At 31.0% G+C, this 19,007-nt stretch overlaps 1 protein-coding gene and 1 long non-coding RNA gene across 2 annotated transcripts in view; one reads left to right on the top strand and one right to left on the bottom strand.

Moving 5' to 3' along the window:
• Nlg3 (Neuroligin 3) overlaps nt 1-19,007 on the top strand; it is a 781,379-nt gene that overhangs the window by 584,377 nt on the left and 177,995 nt on the right. The window contains exon 3 of the mRNA XM_076398792.1: nt 18,183-18,380. Within this exon, the coding sequence (XP_076254907.1) occupies nt 18,183-18,380 (198 nt within the window). The remainder of the gene's footprint in view (nt 1-18,182; nt 18,381-19,007) is intronic.
• LOC143192944 (uncharacterized) overlaps nt 18,181-19,007 on the bottom strand; it is a 40,445-nt gene continuing 39,618 nt past the window's right edge. Inside the window, exon 3 of the long non-coding RNA XR_013004908.1 lies at nt 18,181-18,374. This is a non-coding gene — a long non-coding RNA (uncharacterized LOC143192944). The remainder of the gene's footprint in view (nt 18,375-19,007) is intronic.

The following is a 19,007-nucleotide window of genomic DNA, read 5'->3' as shown; positions in this document are numbered from 1 at the left end:
GCCCATACGTTAAACCAAACCATATAAACCCTCGTTGATAAAAAGGAGACTAAAAGATTTCAGAAAAACGTAAAATTAAATGATTTGATTATTATGAGTCTATATACTGTTCTAGTGTTACCCAAGATTTGGAGAAACATAGGAGTCTCTCCTTATGTATTTGGGATTATCTTCGAACATTCTGGCTGTAATGTAAGGTTTTAATAATATAGTCGGTAACATATTCTATAGCTTATGAATAAGGCCATCCTGTCATACCATATCTAAGGCCTATGCTACATTTAAGAATATCTTATGGGCATATATACATGGGCATTTTAAATAGAAAAGAGTTTCGTTAATACTTCATACATATCTTGTTCCATTCTATCACTGTCGAACCATCCTTATTGAAAAAAATAATAGTAGCATTATTTTATCATTAACTAACAGTTAAACTAACATCATAATATAGTTTTATTAAAAATAGCTCCATTGATTAAGAATTTATTCACTGTTTTTAAGTTATATCTGATACCTATTTTTATATATATATATTTTAATTTAATAGTAATTTTGTACATACATATGTTTTAATAGAGACAATTCATGACTGATTGGATATAATTCACATTTAATATATTTGTTATTTCGACAAAAGGTATATAAAGAATTGAACAGACTAAACTTGAGGATTATCGATTCTTGTATAAACGAGTTAAATTGAAAGCATTTCTGAAGATATATAGAAAATACGGATAGAACACTATTTTCAAATTACTTCCACTGAATTTACTAAAGTTAACGCACTGGAGAATCGAATAAATATATTACTGGAACAATATCGATATAAATTGATGGAATCTTGTAGATCACGTATCAGTTTTATAACAGTTCTTCAGAAATTAATAATACTAAATCTAATGATATACTATGTAGTAGTAAAATAATTCAAAGTTGTAATATTAATAATTACCATTAATTTAGACAGTGTTTCGCCAAAAATTCAACAATATCTAACCGACTTATACGTATTTTTTAATATCGAACCCTAACGGAAATTATTTTCCAGCTTTTGATTAAAAGGGTTGCCTAATATATTTGAACTCTTCGGCAAAGGGTGATAAAGGGGCGTAATACGTCATTAACTTTTAATTTTACTCTTCTTTCCGTGGCTTTTTAATTAACAACGGGGAACATGCTGGTATTAGCATTGTAAAGCTGGGGTTTGAAGTTTAAAGACCCCTTGTTTAGTATCGATTTGGCAATCATCAATACCGGAAACTGGTTAAATTTGTAAACGTGTATCATCATTATATGTACAATAACATAAAAGTACTTGGAAATATCTTACTTCAACCATTATTACTAATAAAATAGATTATCTATAGATCGTCCAATTGCCAGCATTTGTAAAAATGTAGAATTCGTTTGAAACCAGAATATATTTTTTTCTTCCTATTTTATCTTAATTAAAAAGAAATAGATCGCATCATTTTTAAAAAATTTAATGAGGTGTGTTATCTTTTTTATTGGACGCGCTATATGTAGTTTGTTTCTTCCTTACAATAACTTATTAAATGATACAACTTAAAGAAAATTCCGTTTTACGGAACATCCCACTGTTGAGTGAAAGGAACTCTATTGGAATCTAGAAACTTAATTACAGTAAATATAAAAAATTTATCTAAAAAGAGAATGTCCCATATCGAACTTATTGTACTATGATATTTTATGATAGATTTCATCAACTACAATAGAAAAATAACCAACAGCGAGTGTTATGGAAATGTATCATCAAATAAGAAAATATTTAATAAATGGAACATGTGGAAATTCTTGTTGTGACGATTAATATAAATGAATTAAAAACTGATTTAGCTTTTCGCTAGATTTATATTCTCAAGTTATTTTAGTTGTCCAAACTTGAAAAGTATACCGACAATAAATAGTTACAGTTTGCAATTAATGACCACTTCCAGTTTAAATTTCGAGTGTTATCTCTGTATAATTATCAGAAATTCTACTGAACTTTATTACTAAAAATGTGTTAAGCCAAGTACTAGAAATAAAAATAAACCTTTATTAAATTTAATATATTTCAGATTGTGTTCACTTCTTTCAGATTTACAATAGTTTATTGACATTCAAGTATAATTTTTATCTTCTATGATGCTGATCCGTCTGGTTTTACTATTTTTGGCTATGAGAGACGAGCTTCCAAAATTAAATTTCTATTAAATTTTTAACTTTTTTAAAAATTTTATATTAATTACTGGAGATTATATTGTGAAAACAAATTTTAAATAATTTTTTAAAGCAATAAGTCAATGCCCATTCTTAATTGATATTATGCACTAGACGCCTCACTTGTGAAGGAAGGACCAAAGAGATTACGTCGTCGTTGTCCCATCTAGAAAGCTTTGAAAGATGGCAAATCTATTTGTGAGTACTGCAGTTTTTCCTTTAATAGTTCCCGACTGAACAACCTGATTCTGCTCCGCTCATTTTTTTCAAATTTCGGTAGACCAGGTTAATTCGCAGCAAATACAGTTCGTCTTTGGAGGCCGTACGTACAGAACTGCTCTGCATGTGACAGAAATCGACGGATTTCCTGCAAATCAAGGATCATGGATCCTGCAAAACATGGATGTTTGCTCATTTTTATAATTTATGGGCAGATATTTTGAACCCTCAATCCACCTATGGTGATCTAATTAAAGAGAGTCCCACCCCCTTGATAAGTTCAAAAATGGGGTAGTACAAAAAGTTGTCCTGGTACCATGAGAGGGATAATATCATATTTTACTGTTAGTTCTAGTGGTTCCCTTCTGTATAATCCTGACTTATATCTATAATTATTGTGTGTACAACAAGAATTGACTATGATAAAAATGGGTGAAATGATTTATATTTATGATGATAAACTGTAAATAATATCTGCTTATTTTTTTAAATAATTCAGAATCGAAATCCAAACACAGCCTTCCACGGTTATAGTACATAGTAAGTTATGAACTTAATTTCGGCCAAGATTTAAACAAAATTCTCGATATTGGTATAACGTAAATATCATAAAACCTGTAACCTAAGGCAAACATTATTATTAACTAAATTAAAATTCAAATTAATTGACTTCAATTTACAAAAAATGATATATTTGTTTAAATAATGTTTTTTCAACTAAAAGGAACAGTAATATCATTATCGTATTTTAAAAAGTGATTATTTATCCAGATGTAAAATATTTTGAGATAAATTAATCTAACATTTTAGTCTGAATTGTAATAATTCTGCTTGAATTCCACTAAACAATGTCGATGCTTCAAGTAACTGCTCAACGATTCCCAATTCAATGTCAACGTATCTTCTTTTCTTTTCTTTTCTTGATTTAGTTTTTGAAGTGGCTTGGGTTCGGTTAATTGAATCAATTCAAAAGGGTTTTTTACTCCCCTCGGAAGCCTATCGACTGTGTCAGGGTTTTAAATGTATATGTGTAGCATCCAACAGAAGCTTTAACTATAATTGAAAAATATTATCTTTCAACGAAAAGATACGACAACTTTCTGGAACTACTGCCGATGCAATATTATTTTAATAGAACAGAAACTTTTAATTTTAAATACCTCAATGATCATATCCCACTATCAGGCCAAACACATCGTTTTTTAAGGTCAACCAGAACCGTATTCAGTACCCTATATAACATATAGATGCTTTTTAAATATTTTACTGCAGCTATTTTCAAACGGAACTAGAAATACATACCGGCTTTTAGAAAGCAAATGTTTATTTTTAATTTCGTACTGTTATTTTTCACGTATAAATCCAATTTTATGGAGTAAAATGTTATACGCATTGAATAAAAAACATTCCACACATCATATATGGTTGTTTGGATATGGGCATGGGAAAACACGCATATAAATTCCACATGCGATAATATTTGGGATAAATTATTCCCATATATTTATGATAAAATATATAGAATGTTGATCGTTTAAGTATGAATATGTATTATCGGCCAATTCTAAAATAAAATGGCTATATTTTTAATATAACCCATTATTAAATATTATATTTTAATGCCTTATTTTACACCTCACTATAATATAAAAGAACAAACGTATGTAATAATCCGGCTCAATGTTATTATAAAGTCAAAATATATTTATAATTTAAATTAACAGTAATACAGGGAGAAAGAGAAATTAATATACACTACATTTATATTATAATTTTAAAAAAGTACAGCTTGACAGTCGTATTGGTTAATATAACAAGAAGGCCCTTCTGCTGCTCTGATAGTCGGAGTTTCAAACCCCGCAAGGCATAGATGAACTTTATGTTAGTGATTGTAACTGCAATCACCTCTAGGCAACAGTATAAAATCCGATAAGAATTATTGATTGATATTACATGTTTAGAGTCTCCTCAACGTGTTAACACTTTTTTATTAACTCTCAACCCTCTATCAAGTTAGACGAAAGTCAAGAGGATGGAACCATTCCTCCGTCTATTATACCATCAAATTCGTTAACTATTTACTTAACAAATTTACCTAATAAATATCGAAACAAAGCATATATAGATAAAAAAAATCTTAAAAAATATAGCTCGATACGAGGTAAAAAACTAAGTTATAAAATAAAGATCGATTTTCTTAAGGAAATTTGGGCAGATTTGGAGGTAAGAATATTCTTCAATAAACCAGACATGATTTTTTCTCATAGTTTTAAGCTTCGCCTTTAAATTGGTTTCTGAATTTGGGACACAGAGGTCTCTCAGTTATATCCATTAGGAGGGTATCGGTAAATTAACAGTCAGCCGCCTGTTTGATTTTACTCTTAGTGACTTCTTAATGTAATAGGCATTCTTAATGGGCCAAAGCTACTTTGCCTCCTCTACCATGTTTCACTCCAGCACTCAGCACTCCAAACTCTCTACGTTGTCATATACAAATAAAGAAAGATCTTTATAATATAAAATATTTATTATTTATTGACTATTTATACTCAGCATGGGCCATAGCATTTTTGGCGAGGTTATCAACCAATTTGTTCTTAGGTATGCTATATTGTGGCTGGTGATTCAGACCAATGCCGTGCTGTTTTGTCGAGAAATATTTGGATTGTATGATCAAGAATTTGCACCACTGGCGGATGTGAAAATATATTATCAATACCATTCAATGGGTTTTGCGATCTCACATTTGAAGGAACTAGTTCCGGAATAATGATGTCAAGTGAACTTAAATTTTGTTCATTATATGACGCTAATGTTATATTTAGTGTTGGTCGGTTATTACAACATGGCGATTTGATGTGATTTTTTTTCTGTAGCTTAGTGATGGCATATTTTCATCCCCTATAGAGCATATATGTACAGACAGGAGTCTGTGACTTCAAATCTCTCGCCAGTCTGGGCAATTATCTCAAATTTTCTTGCCAGTCTCATTCTTCCAAGTGCAAGTGGTTCTATAGACCTAAGACCTATATATAGACAGATATCCTAGACATATATCCTGGTCACAGGAAGAGAGAGGCCTCCACTACTAGTGTATTGATAAGAAATAGCATCCCAGTAACGCCAGTAGATAGGCTGGCTAAGGCTGGATCATGGATGGTCTTTGTGTTGGTAACTCACCAACCAATGATACCATAGTTAAGTGCTCACATTATTGTGAATATCCAATCCTCGTTGATAAAAGAGGTAAAATATAATTAAATAGAAATATTTATTATATAATATAAAAACTAGATATATTAATTTTAATTTAATATTTTAAATTTTTAATAAATTTAATTTCTAACCTTAACATAAAATCCATTTTTTTGTATAATGTATTAATCCGAATACACTGACTAATGGTAGGTTTATGTAAATAAAACGAGAGTTTTTCTGCAATGCGACAAATTTATTCGAACACATTTCTCCGGGCACTTTTTATGCTTTTATTTCTTTTTGCGCCTTCGGCAACTTTAATAGAAAGGAGGTCAAAATATTTATGGTATTTTTAGTTCAGTTTTCGTTAATTACTGTTGGAAATTCCCGCTCTATTAATCGAAGGCGTACAGTTTTCGATATTTTAAAGTTTTATAAATTAAAAGTACATACTAGCAAGGACAACAAAAACAAATCAACCAGTACAAATTAAAGGCTCACGAATTTAGCCATTCAAATGATAAGAACAACTTCTAACTTACCGAGATAACAGACGAAAATAATTATTAAGATATTCGAGGATAAATGCACAATTTCAGTTTTATTGCAAATTATCTTCACTATCTTCACCAAATAACCAAGTTTGTTGTTGTATTTTCAACAATAAATATCTTAAAAAATTAAGGGATCTAACTTTCTAATGAAATTCTTAATATTAAAGAACAGTATTTATCATACTTTTTTATATTTTAATAGTTATAGGATAATATACATATTCATAAAATAAGTATATTCGAAGAAGAGAGGATTAACAGCTCGATTTATATACCAAAGAAAATCCTTAGTGTAGATTTTCCTCAACATTGTCGTAGCTATTTACAAAAATACTCGTAAACTCGACAGCTATTGTCCTGTTTAAGCGTCATTTTTTACATGTGATGAAAAGATTTGGTCGATCATGTGCAGGCATAGTCATGGCATGTTGAATAAATTCTTACATGATATTCTTACAATGACACGAACTACCAGTGTATAATGATGCACGAACGTACCAGGTATAGATGATGTCCATATCAGTTTTTCCATCTACGCTAAGTATTGATGAAATAGATGGCAGCATCAATACAATGATGGCAATAAGATACAATGTTTAAATTAATATTTATTTAAATTGGATATTTCAAAGCATGGTAAGAACTATGATTGTCTTCTCTCAAATGACACTAATAAATTGTATAAACTAAATTAAGGTGTTTAGATATATTTTACTCTGGAGTGCAATTTTGTCTTTGTGCTATCTTTATATGAAAATGTTACACTGTATAACACGTCTATTGTCGTCACGAAGACCTAATTAAGTTCCCGTTTTGCGGTTTTCAACGGACAGCAAAAGTAAAATTTTAATAGCCAATTTAATAGTTTCGGTGTTGGTAGATGGCTAACCGAGATTATCGAATGGTAGTGGTCGTAGCAGTTACCAGTAGAACTATAAAGCTTCAAATAATTTAAGAGGCCGACGTAGGTATTAAAAGGACCATAAAATTACAATAAGTATCTTATAGCGTATCGTATCTTATCAATACGTATATGTCTATATTGGATTCTCCGCAATAAATGAATTTGTTTGTTCAGTTTACTTCTAAGTCTCTCAGACGTATGTAGATGGTTTCAGACAGTTTTATGGCCGATGTTTAGTTCCATGATGTTGTTGACAATTTTTTGATTGATCGACCACACTGAGATTCATATTTAACATCAAAATTTCATAACCAATAAAACAACACAATTTCCCATGAACCTGTGGTACATTTTTCCATTTTCGGAGGTAGAAAAACAAAATAACCTTCTGGAATTACCTTTTTCAAAGGGCAATAGCTTTTAACTATGTAAACGAATGCCGTTACCTTTATCTTTATTACATTTTAAGGGACATCTTTATTAGGATATCAGTATATTAAAAAAAAGTCCAAATTGTTTTTCTGCAACATTTAATTTTTGTATACTCCTGGCATTCAGATCTGAACAATATACATGCTTTACTTTTATTAAGATGCATGTTCCAATATACTCTCTCGTATGTATTTAGAATACAAAATACTGTATTTTAAATAAATTTGCTTAAAATTAAATATATAAAAAACAAAAACCAGGTACTATGTAAAAGAATAGAACTAATCTAATCTCTTTAATCAGTAAAAGAAGAATTTCCTTTCATGAATACTAGATTTTTAAATACATAGAAGGAAATCCGCTTGTTAGGGAATGAATAAAATCTGCTAAAGAATATCTCCACAGGCTCTGATGATCACAAGATTTTGTTATTTTGTTGGGACACGTTTTTAATATTTGGGTTCAAGCGTTCAACAATGGCAAAATTTTTGTTTTATCCTTCAGGAAACCGACTTTGGAACCATGTTTGATGTCTGTGGTTCATCACTGTCCCTGTCCGTAAAAACAATAAAATCATCTTCTTTACTAGTATTGCTGGTCCTATTACTCCCAGGCATTATTTCGTGTTTTGTAATTTGCGTTTAAGGCATAAACTGCAAGAGTGTTATTATTTTCCTATGATCTATTGTGACGCTTTCTAGCAACCAACATATTTTGTAACTAGGGCGGTAGCATGACACCAATATGGATCGATATATTTCAGGTGACAATTCAAAAACTTCAAAACTTCTTTCTAAACTCTTTTTTAGTTATGATGCAATAGCAGCAAATAGCCTGAAATTGCGATCCTGCAATCGATCTAATCAAGGTTCGTACAGACATCAACGTAGGCAGAAGTTTGCTATAGTAACGATTGGTGCCCTGAAAGTTATTTATAGCTGCAGCAATTAGTTTCAGTAACATAATTCATTCCTTAAATTATTCTAGTTATATGACCGCCAAAGTAGTTTTACATAAGCTAATAGATTATGCTTTTAAACTGCTTTAAATAAAGGTACAGTTTCAGATATATAAGTAAATAACCAATAAAGAAAGCATTGAAATGTAACAAACAACAAATACACTCTGTTGCGTCGCCAAAATGATTGACAAATTTGGCGATCGTTATTCTGCCTACGAAAGCATAGAGCGTTAGTTTCTGTAGAAAGCACATATTGATAAAATCGCAAAATATATTTTAAAACTATAAGTATTTGCAATATTACAATGTATATTACAAACTGCAGTATACGAGTACATCGGAGTTAAATGTTTATTTCAGTTGTATTTCACAAATAACAAATTACATTTTAAAGAGTAATTGAGATACAAAAAGCATACAGCTCACTAAGACAGTGAACTCAAAATGCTGCCATGTTGCTGCATTACCTCCGAGTTTTAGTTCATTTTGGCTTTTCAGTAGAAAAGCATTATCTAAGGACTTAAACTACAATTAGTTATACAATCCTAATAGTTTGTAGGTTAGGGTAGTGTTTTATCATACTTATGTTGAATTTTTTTCCACATCGACTATGGGTAGAGTTCTAGTTCTTTGGATTTTTATGTAGTGGTATCATCTGGAGGCCTAATGTGATTTGATGATTCCACTATTTGTCAATTATTTCTTAAGTGTGTCTGATCGAACTCATCCACCCGACAATGCTTCTTCCAACATATCCAGACACTTCTTGGGGGTATAACCTTATCGGCCTGCATGTCTATTATAATTATTCTTTGCCAATTCGATTGAATTAAATAAGTAGTGATAGAGGGGAAGTAGTAATACTCTGTAGCTATATTGTTCAGCCATCAGATCTACCACATATCTTTCTTCAGGCATATTTGTAAAAAAGTAAATCACATAAAACGCATTAACCATTTCATTTATATTTATCAATTTGAAATAGTTAACAGTTTAGAAAGGTTAACTCAAAACTTAATTTATGTATTGCAAGCTATTCCTTAATTGCAGCCTTTATCGATACACTTATACACACGATACCCCAGTGTTCTAGAATACGGTGTGTTATCCACAACAACAACTGATGGTTCCTCAAATGATTTTCAAGCCACGGCAAAAACATATTATGGTTCATTTCTCCGTAGTGTCACCATTTTTGTTTGCTTGCCTTATAAATTAGAACTTAATTTAATTACACTTCTGTCTTACTCTGAACTATTCTATGTGTTTATTAATGGTAGTACGCATTTAGCTTACACAATTCATGATATCGCGCACATTTAACTGTTCGGCGGGTATATTGGGGTGAACTGACAATATTTCAGAGTATTTCACACTGTCACTTTTCATCCCATTCGTTATGGATTCCAAGTAGATATTCGCCTGATATAATTGTTAGAAAATTGATACGTATATGTATTTATATATATATATATATATATATATATATATATATATAAATATGTGTATGTATATATATGTATATGTGTAAATTATTTTTATATGATAATGCATAATAGGTTTAAATAATCGAATCTATTCGGGTTTCAGCAAGCGTTCATTGCCGCTTTTATTTAACCTAAGCCACAATGTTTAAATGGCAAATTAACATTTATACGGTCACAGATTCGGGTAATTACAATAAAGGCCTAGTTAGATACGCTTTTAGCCGAGGACAATATTGCATTTGAAAGCGAGGGGCTAAAATAACGTTCTTCCACTTACCGAATTGGCGCTGATGAAAGATTGTTTTATTTCCCATTATTATTTTTTCAATTTTAGTATATCACAGATATAAATTATTTTAAAATACTGTAGAATGAATTTTTTGTTACTTTTTTATTCGTTTGTTACTCCTACGGTTAAAATATATTTTATGTCATCATTTGAAATTTTTACTCCAACAGACATTAAGTGGTAAAGGACACAACATCTGGTAAATGCATAGGGTGCAATAGATATTTTAATTTAGTTTCATTGACAGTAACATTTTGACGGATTTTGAGACACGTAACAGGACAATTGAAGAGTCCCCGGCCTGGCACATAGATGGCGCTAACAGAATTCAATCCATATATTTTTTAAATAACCCTCAAAATATGCGTGTATAAATTTGACAGCTTCATTAGTTTGTGAATTATAGCATTTTAAGTGAAGCAACTTTTGTTATTGTGAAAAAATGGATAAAAATGAATTTCGCGTGTTGATAAAATATTGCTTTTTGAGGGGAGAACATACAGTTGAAGCAAAAACTTGACTTGATGCCGAGTTTCCGGACACTCTAAGTTTAGACGTGGTGAAATGAGCACCGAATACGGTGAACCCAGTGGACGCCCATAAAGAGGTCGTTACCGATGGAAACATTAAAAAAATCCACAAAATGATTTTGAATGACCCTAATTGAAACTGAATGAAATAGACGCTCTAAAGATATCAACTGAATGTGTATGTCATATTATTCACGAATATCTGGGTATGAAAAAGCTCTGTGCAAAGTGGGTGCCGCGCGAGCTCACTTTTGACCAAAAACAACGACGAGTTGATGATTCGGAACAGTGTTTCAAGATGATCGAGTATAATAAATTCAAGCTTTTGCATCGATATGTGAGAATGGATGAAACATGGCTCCATCATTTCACGCCGAAGTCCAATCGACAATCATACGAGTAGACTGCTCACGATGAACCCGCTCCAAAACATAGGAAAACGCAACAGTCGGCTAGCAAGGTTATGGCGTCTGTATTTTTGGATGCACATGAAATAATTTTCATTGACTACCTTTAAAAGGAAGGACCCGCATTTGAGGAAAAGAAAGTGCTGCTTCTCCAAGACAATACACAGTATCACAAGTTAGTGAAAACGATAGCAAAAATCCATGAATTGGATTTTGAGTTGCTTCCTCATCAATCGTATTCTCCAGACCTGGCCCTCAGCGACTATTTCCTGTTCTTAGACCTCAAAAGAGGATGCTTGCTGGGAAGAAATTTTTGTCGAATGAAGAGGTGATCGACGAAACTGAGGCCTATTTTGAATCAAAGGACAAATCGTGCTACAAAAATGGTATCGAAGAGTTGGAGGGTCGCTCTAATCATTGTATCACTCTTGAAGGGAATTATGTTGAATAAGAAAGAACTAATTTTGCCAAAAAATGTGTTTTACTATGGTAGGCCGGGGACTTTTCAATTTACCTGTTAATCTTTAAATTTCTTCGTATAAATTTTTGGAGAGAAATAATTACGAAAGTATAAATATTCATCAAAATATATATTATTATTGCATTCAAATTCACAAACTCACCAATTATTTCAATTCTTTGCTTATATAAATCTTTTGTATGATAAAGTAATCAAAATTTGGTATTCGTTATACGTTAAAATAATAGTCACAAGAATATTCCATTTTCTCCCCGAAAACAGTAATTAAGTTTCAGTTATGCTCTGGTCAGCACATTGCAAAAGTATAATTTTGATAGTCAATTTGTGCTTCGATTGCTCCGAAATTATTATCATAAGGCCAAGACCGTAGATATAACATTAATTAGTTTCAGGAAATCATATTAGTCTTGCGTCAGTTATTACGAGAGACTATAAGCGTTCAATTTACACTATCCATTATAATATAATCTCGGTGTAACTTTAGTCTTATTACTACCTAATTTTTATTTTGGTTTCTGGTTAAAAATTCGGAACTATTCCATCAGTATTGTGGATTAATCTTGAATATATTAACATAGATTTTGCAACCTTTGTTATATTGCATGGGAAGAGAAATACATTGAATGAATTGAAATTTATTAATTAGATGAATAAAAATCACTTTCAATTTTTATTTATGAATAAAAACAGTATATCATCTAATATCAAAACATTATCCGAGTTTTGAAAAGCCTCTAAAGACCCACTTAAAGGCAACTTTTAACAAAATATTGCAAAAAATATATACAAATTTTTGAAACAATATCGAATTTATGAAGACTATTCCAAAAAACGATTGACAACTATTGAAGATGTTGAATGGTGAATATTGAGAAACATAATTCGAATAGAAAGTCACAACATAGCTTTTGCTTGTGATTATTTCAATTGTGATTGTCCATAAGGCAAGACAGCAAAATCCCACAAGGAACGCAACTAAGCGCCAGTAGCCAGACCCTGTGAGACCAGAGGTCTTCTAGAGTGGCCTCTAAGTTAGCCACTCGCCAGTTTAATTAAGTCCAGATAAACCCCAGTTGGTAAAAATGAAACTTCAGGTTAAAAGGAGCCGATAGCATCGTTTTTTTATTATTTTTTTAAAATATTTGCTGCTACTGCTTAATATGGACTCTAAACCCCGATCCTCGACTTACCGGCTGACATAAGAGTGACCAACTCAGAGAACATTCCAGAAAACATCTGATCTTACGCAGCCTGGTTACTGGCGTGACCATTTACTTTGTCATATTTTGCACACATACCTTTTGGACAATCATAAACAATAAATTTACGAACTTGCCTTAGCAGAATTCAAACTCACGACTATTGCAGTAGTAGGAAGCCCGTCCCGACACTTTGATCACTGCACTAAATAAGCCGGTATATTATTTATTTTATTGATATGTATTCAACGTTCATCTAAAAAATAATATAAAATGGACTATATAGCGATGTACCCAAAATGCGATTGTTTTAAAAATATAATTAACTAGATATCAAACAATCACCAAAACTACCGAACACTAAATTAAAATCAGAAGGGTAATACTATGCATCTTCCTACTTTCCTATGAACACTTACATTTATAAAATTATCTCATTATGCGCTCATCTTATTTATTCAAATAAAATAACAACTTTTATTAACACAATAATACTCAATATCAACAACAGCTTACTCTCGTATCAACGAAACTCTAAAAAACTATATAGAATGTTAACAAAACTAATATAGTACACATTTAATTGACATTTTACACCGGACCAACGTAGCTCAACACAAATTAATTTTTATCTTACCATTATTTTACCACCCCAAATGATGAAACAGAAAATGTCTTAAGGGAACAAATATTTTTTTAATAAAAAAAATCTATATAACACTAAATTTTATATCATAGCAAACATGTTTTTAACAGTGTAAAATAATTAGTATATCAGGATATATTTAAAATTAAGATTCTCAAGAAATTCTCGTTGGGACTATGCTGGAAACTTTATGCTAAAAATGATCAAAAGATTCGAAATAAAACCGCTAGTATGTAACAGATCAATTGAAAAGTCCCCGGCGTACCATAGTAAAATACAGTTTTTGGCAAAATTAGTTTTTTTGATTCAACAAAATTCGCTTCAAGGGTGATACACTGACTATAGGGACTCTCCAACTTTTCGATGCCATTTTTGTAGTACGATTTGTCCTTTGCTTCAAAATAATTCAGTTTCGGCGATCTTTATTAGACGAAAATTTCTTCCCAGCGGGCATTCTTTTGAGATCTGAGAACAGGAAATAGTCGCTGGGGGCCAGGTCTGGAGAATACGATGGATAAGGAAGCAATTCGAAGACCAATTCATAGATTTTTGCCATCGTTTTCACTGACTTGGAACACGGTGCATTGTCTTGGTAAAGCAGCACTTTCTTTTTCTTCAAATGCGGCCGTCTTCGGCGATTTCGTCTTTCAAATGATCCAATAACGCTATGTAATAGTCGCTGTTGATCGTCCTTCCTTTTTAAAGGTAGTCAATGAAAATTATTCCATGCGCATCTAAAAATGCAGACGCCATAACCTTGCCAGCCGACTGTTGCGTTCTCCCACGCTTTGGAGCAAGTTCATCGTGTGCAGTCCACTCGTATGACTGTCGATTGGACTTCGGAGTGAAATGATGGAACCATGTTTCATTCATTGTCATATTGACGCAGAAACATATTTTATTACGGTTGGTCATCTTCAAACCTTTCACCAAGCCTTTTTGCTTCAATTGACCAGTTAATAATAATATGTAAAAATTTTAAAGACTTCTCATGAGCTGAACCATTATTTACTAGTATTTTCTCTTTCTTTATAATGTATATAGCGGTCTTCAACTCTTGTTACCTAAGCATTTTTCTGAACTAAATTTCTGTGAGAAAAATATAACTTTTTATTACGTACTACGTAGTTTTATCGACCAACCTAAATATCAACTGAGCTAAAATACATTTTTGAAAAGACGAAAAGAACTACTAGCCTTATATTTGAAATAGAAATTGATAGTACACACACACTTCCTTTTCACTTTTATGTAACCATCAAAAGAGGGTATGTTTTATTGGTAACAATAACAACACATAATTGGAAGGCCGGATATTTTTGTAAGCTCCTCTCAATTTTATTTTACCCTTTTCATACCGGACATACATAAAGCGGGCCCATATATTCAGCCGTCGGATTAAACTAACGTAATTTGTTTTTGAGTATATTTGAACTGTCTTAAGTGACCCTTTTTAATTAAATAATGCCATCGGCATAAACTAAAACAATTACCGAATCCTTTTCCTATTCAAGGTTTACGAAACCAAGGAAATAACGAGTCTAATCCAGACCCAACTAAATCCACGTTTAAGTCCTAATTATGAGTATTGCCTTAGTTTTGTATTCGCGTCGTGGCGCAGCGATACTCGGAATAACATTCTATTGTCGTCCCGAAGACGTAATTAAGTTCCGGTTTTGTGGTCTTCAATGGACAGCGAAAGTATAATTTTAATAGCCAATTTAATAGTTTCGGTTTTGGTAGATGGCTTGCCAAGATTATCGAATAGCGGTTGTAGCTGTAACATTAACGTGATTTAATGAATCGTTCCGACGTTATATTGGCCGAACTCCGAACGTAAGATAACTCATGATCGGACTGGTTTAACAAGACAATAGAATAATCGATCTGCACATGGTTCCTTGCTATACTAGTACGAGAAACTACCTATACTCTCAACATTTTTTAACGCCCAATCATTTCAAATAAATGTGTATTTATTGCCAGTGGATAAAGTGGAGTAACATTGGAATACAAGTAGAGACAAATTATGCTGTAAAATATAATCTTTCTCCATTATCGTTTCCAGGCAATTTGGTTTCATTTTCACAAAATTAGTAAACCTGCATAACTTTAATAAAACTAATAAAAATTGCTAATAATTCGTCCGTCATATATAGGATCCACTGATAAGACCTTTTCTACCTATATTGTAGTTTTGATGCTGCTACCTCTATACAAAAGAGTTGTATTAAAACAAAAATTAATAAAATACTACTAAACCCTTCGAATGTGCTGAATTCTTCCTCAATGATCGAAATTTAAGAACTTTATATCCCTACTCAACTATCAACAACCCCACTATCAACATGTATCCGTCTGCCATATTTCAACTAAATTCATCAACTAAATATAGTTATAAGATAACTTCAACAACGAAAATATTAGTTTTGTCGTTCCTGTGACCCTTTATAATAATGAGTGACTTTACCATAAAATTCAATCAGGTAATAATCAGGTCTTATTGTAACGTTGGGAATTACCGACTGATTAGTAATTGACGCTTTTTTTCGGTTCGACTAGTTTAATTTGACTAATTTTTAAGATTCTAGCTTTGCCGTCCTAGCTGTGACCTTGAAAATAATTTGTCTAAAATAATTTATGCTTATATGGATTTACAAGTAATGTATATGATTTTATCTTTTGTTTATAGCATTATTATAGAATATATATTAGCTTAATACAGCAATATTTTGCACTCTATTTTCAAGATTATATAATATATATTTGATTTATATAATAATATATTTGACTAAATTTATGTTATATTGGTAACTATTAGGTACTTTTTATTAACAATTTCGATTTTTTAAGTATCTCAATGTTTGTTCAAGCCTTTTGAATATTAAAACTTCTTTTATTGAAATCTCAACGAATAATAATCTTAAAATATTCCTGATTAACGCTCAATTAAATTATGAGTATGTTTAAAAATAGTGCGATGATTAAGTAGTTCATTCTCAATATATATATATATATATATATATATATTATATATATATATATATATATATATATATATATATATATATATATATATATATATATATATATATTCCTTTCTTCACCAAAGAGAGTTCAAGAAAGAATACGTACATTCCATACATACATTCTTGCTTATGGTACTGCTAAAAAAAAGCATTCGTAAGTAAACGTTGGAATGAAATAGAAATTGCTAACCAATTACTGTTATTATGTTATATCATTATTACTTTCCAAATATTAAAATACATTATATTTTGGATCCTTTTTTCAAATCACCAGTTCGAGGCAATTAATGCGGTATTCTAATCTAGATATCTGAAAATATTGTTATTTTTTTATATTTTCTAGGCTTAACTCTTTAGGAATATTCCGTTAAAAGGATTTCCCAAAATTTAAGCTATTTTCGAAATTATTTTTTTCGAAACTGTTGACATGACATATCAATATTTAAATGAACCGATTTACTTATATTTGGTGTGAGCCTTCTCTATACTTTACTCGATCGTGCTAAAGTAATACTATAACTTGGATAGAATAACCAGTAATTTTTACTATTTCTAAAAATGTGATAAAAAAATTGTTTACGAACAGCCGTCATTTGGTGAAAAAAATTTTGCTTAACTTTTTTTCTCCTCCGATTTGCTCCCGAATAGGATTGTCTTTAAAATATAATAATATTAAGGTTCTTTTTTTTTCAGATTGTCTGTGATCAATAGAGAAATTATATCATATTGGATATCTTGTTTCTTTCCAAATCGGCATGAGATTCAAAACTTCTGAATTTGAGAATACCCACAGTAAAGTGTGGAGATTTTAGGAAATACCGTTGAAATTAATTAATTGAAATTCAAATTGTGTCTGCAAAATCTGGCAAATTCTTAGAAATATTGCTAGGAAATAAACTAGCAAATATAAAATATAAAAATTTAGATTATGAATTTAAGCGCTTTCTTAACAAGTCCTGATGCGTAACTAAAATAGAACGTTGACTAATTTTTATCGATGATGACTTTATTTAAAAATATTTAGGGCGTTTTAATAAACCATAACATTAACTAATGTACAAAATTAACTTACAGAACTGATGTAACGGAAGACAGGAAGTCGTTCCGTGTAAAAGCCGTTCAGTTTGCTTTTTAAACACTAACCATATCATATGACCAGCCGTAGAAATATTGTACGCAACTGGTTCTGTGGTGTAGTGGTTAGAGAGTTATGATCACACGCGGAGATCGCGGGTTGGATTCCCGGGGTGGGCAACGACTTTTTGTTGTTGTTCCAGTTTGGTTAGAACAGTTGTCAAATCACCTAAGTTAGATAGCCTATCTGCTACATGTGTTTTATATTTCACATAGTTTTTTTAATTTATTTACTTGTGTTTCCATTCCAAATAAGCAGTTTCAAAGTTTTTCACTTTTTCACTTGTCCAATTTTACTCGTTTTTAAATCTGGTGGGAAATTATATACATTTTTTGGTTAGATTTTGTTATATTTTTATAATTATAAATATTAGTGTGTGTATAATTACACTCATTACACTCACATACAAATTATGATATTACAAAAGTAATATCATAATTTGTATACTTTTCAATAGATAGATAAAAATTTTATATTTTTTTCAGGTTTTCTAAATGCTAACACAGATCCATACTCAAAAAACCCATCGAATTACGGCCTAATGGACCAAATAGCTGCCTTGCATTGGATACAGGAAAATATAGCATTCTTTGGTGGTGATCCTACTAATGTTACATTATTGGGCCACGGCACTGGAGCAGCTTGTGTGAATTTTCTTTTAACATCAAGCGCCGTTCCTGAAGGTAATAATAATAAAATCTATTTTTATTTGCTTTTAGTATACTTTACAATCAATCTAACAAAATAGATATTAGACGTGGTAATATTCTAATAAATTGCAATAAAAACTTTTGGTGTTTATGAAAAAAAAATGCCTTAAAAATATATGGATAAGGAAAATAAATTATAGTTTATCTGAAGATTTCATTTCTATAATATATACAAAAATTCTTGTAGGCTATGAAAAATTATTGATATAAATTTATTTGATGGCTTATTGAGAGCCACAAATATATGAAAACGAAGCACCGGAGTTGTTAGTGGATTGAATGTATATGCACAATACAAGTAAATGTTGATCAGTCAACCATTTTCAGATATTTAAAATTTATTACAATTATTCAAATGTAAAGAAATTAAAGATAATGTTGAATAGGTAATTTTGCATATTCGAAATTTATCTTCAGCACAAAAACTGGAGAGATCTTAGTTTCCCATCATCACAATGCACGACCGCTGAAAAACTACCCAATGTAAATTACCTTCCCAACCCACCTATACCTACCCAAGTCTAATATATTTCTATCACATCCTTAGATTTGTATATGACTTTACTGTAATACTTTTACTTCATTTAAAAAAAGAAAAAA

The sequence above is a fragment of the Rhynchophorus ferrugineus genome, unplaced genomic scaffold (assembly GCF_030347505.1).
Source record: "Rhynchophorus ferrugineus isolate W39M unplaced genomic scaffold, kcgeb_rfMv2 rfM3, whole genome shotgun sequence".
Taxonomy (NCBI): domain Eukaryota; kingdom Metazoa; phylum Arthropoda; class Insecta; order Coleoptera; family Curculionidae; genus Rhynchophorus; species Rhynchophorus ferrugineus.
Note: the sequence above shows the minus strand (reverse complement) of the source record. Positions and strands in the feature narration are given on the sequence as shown.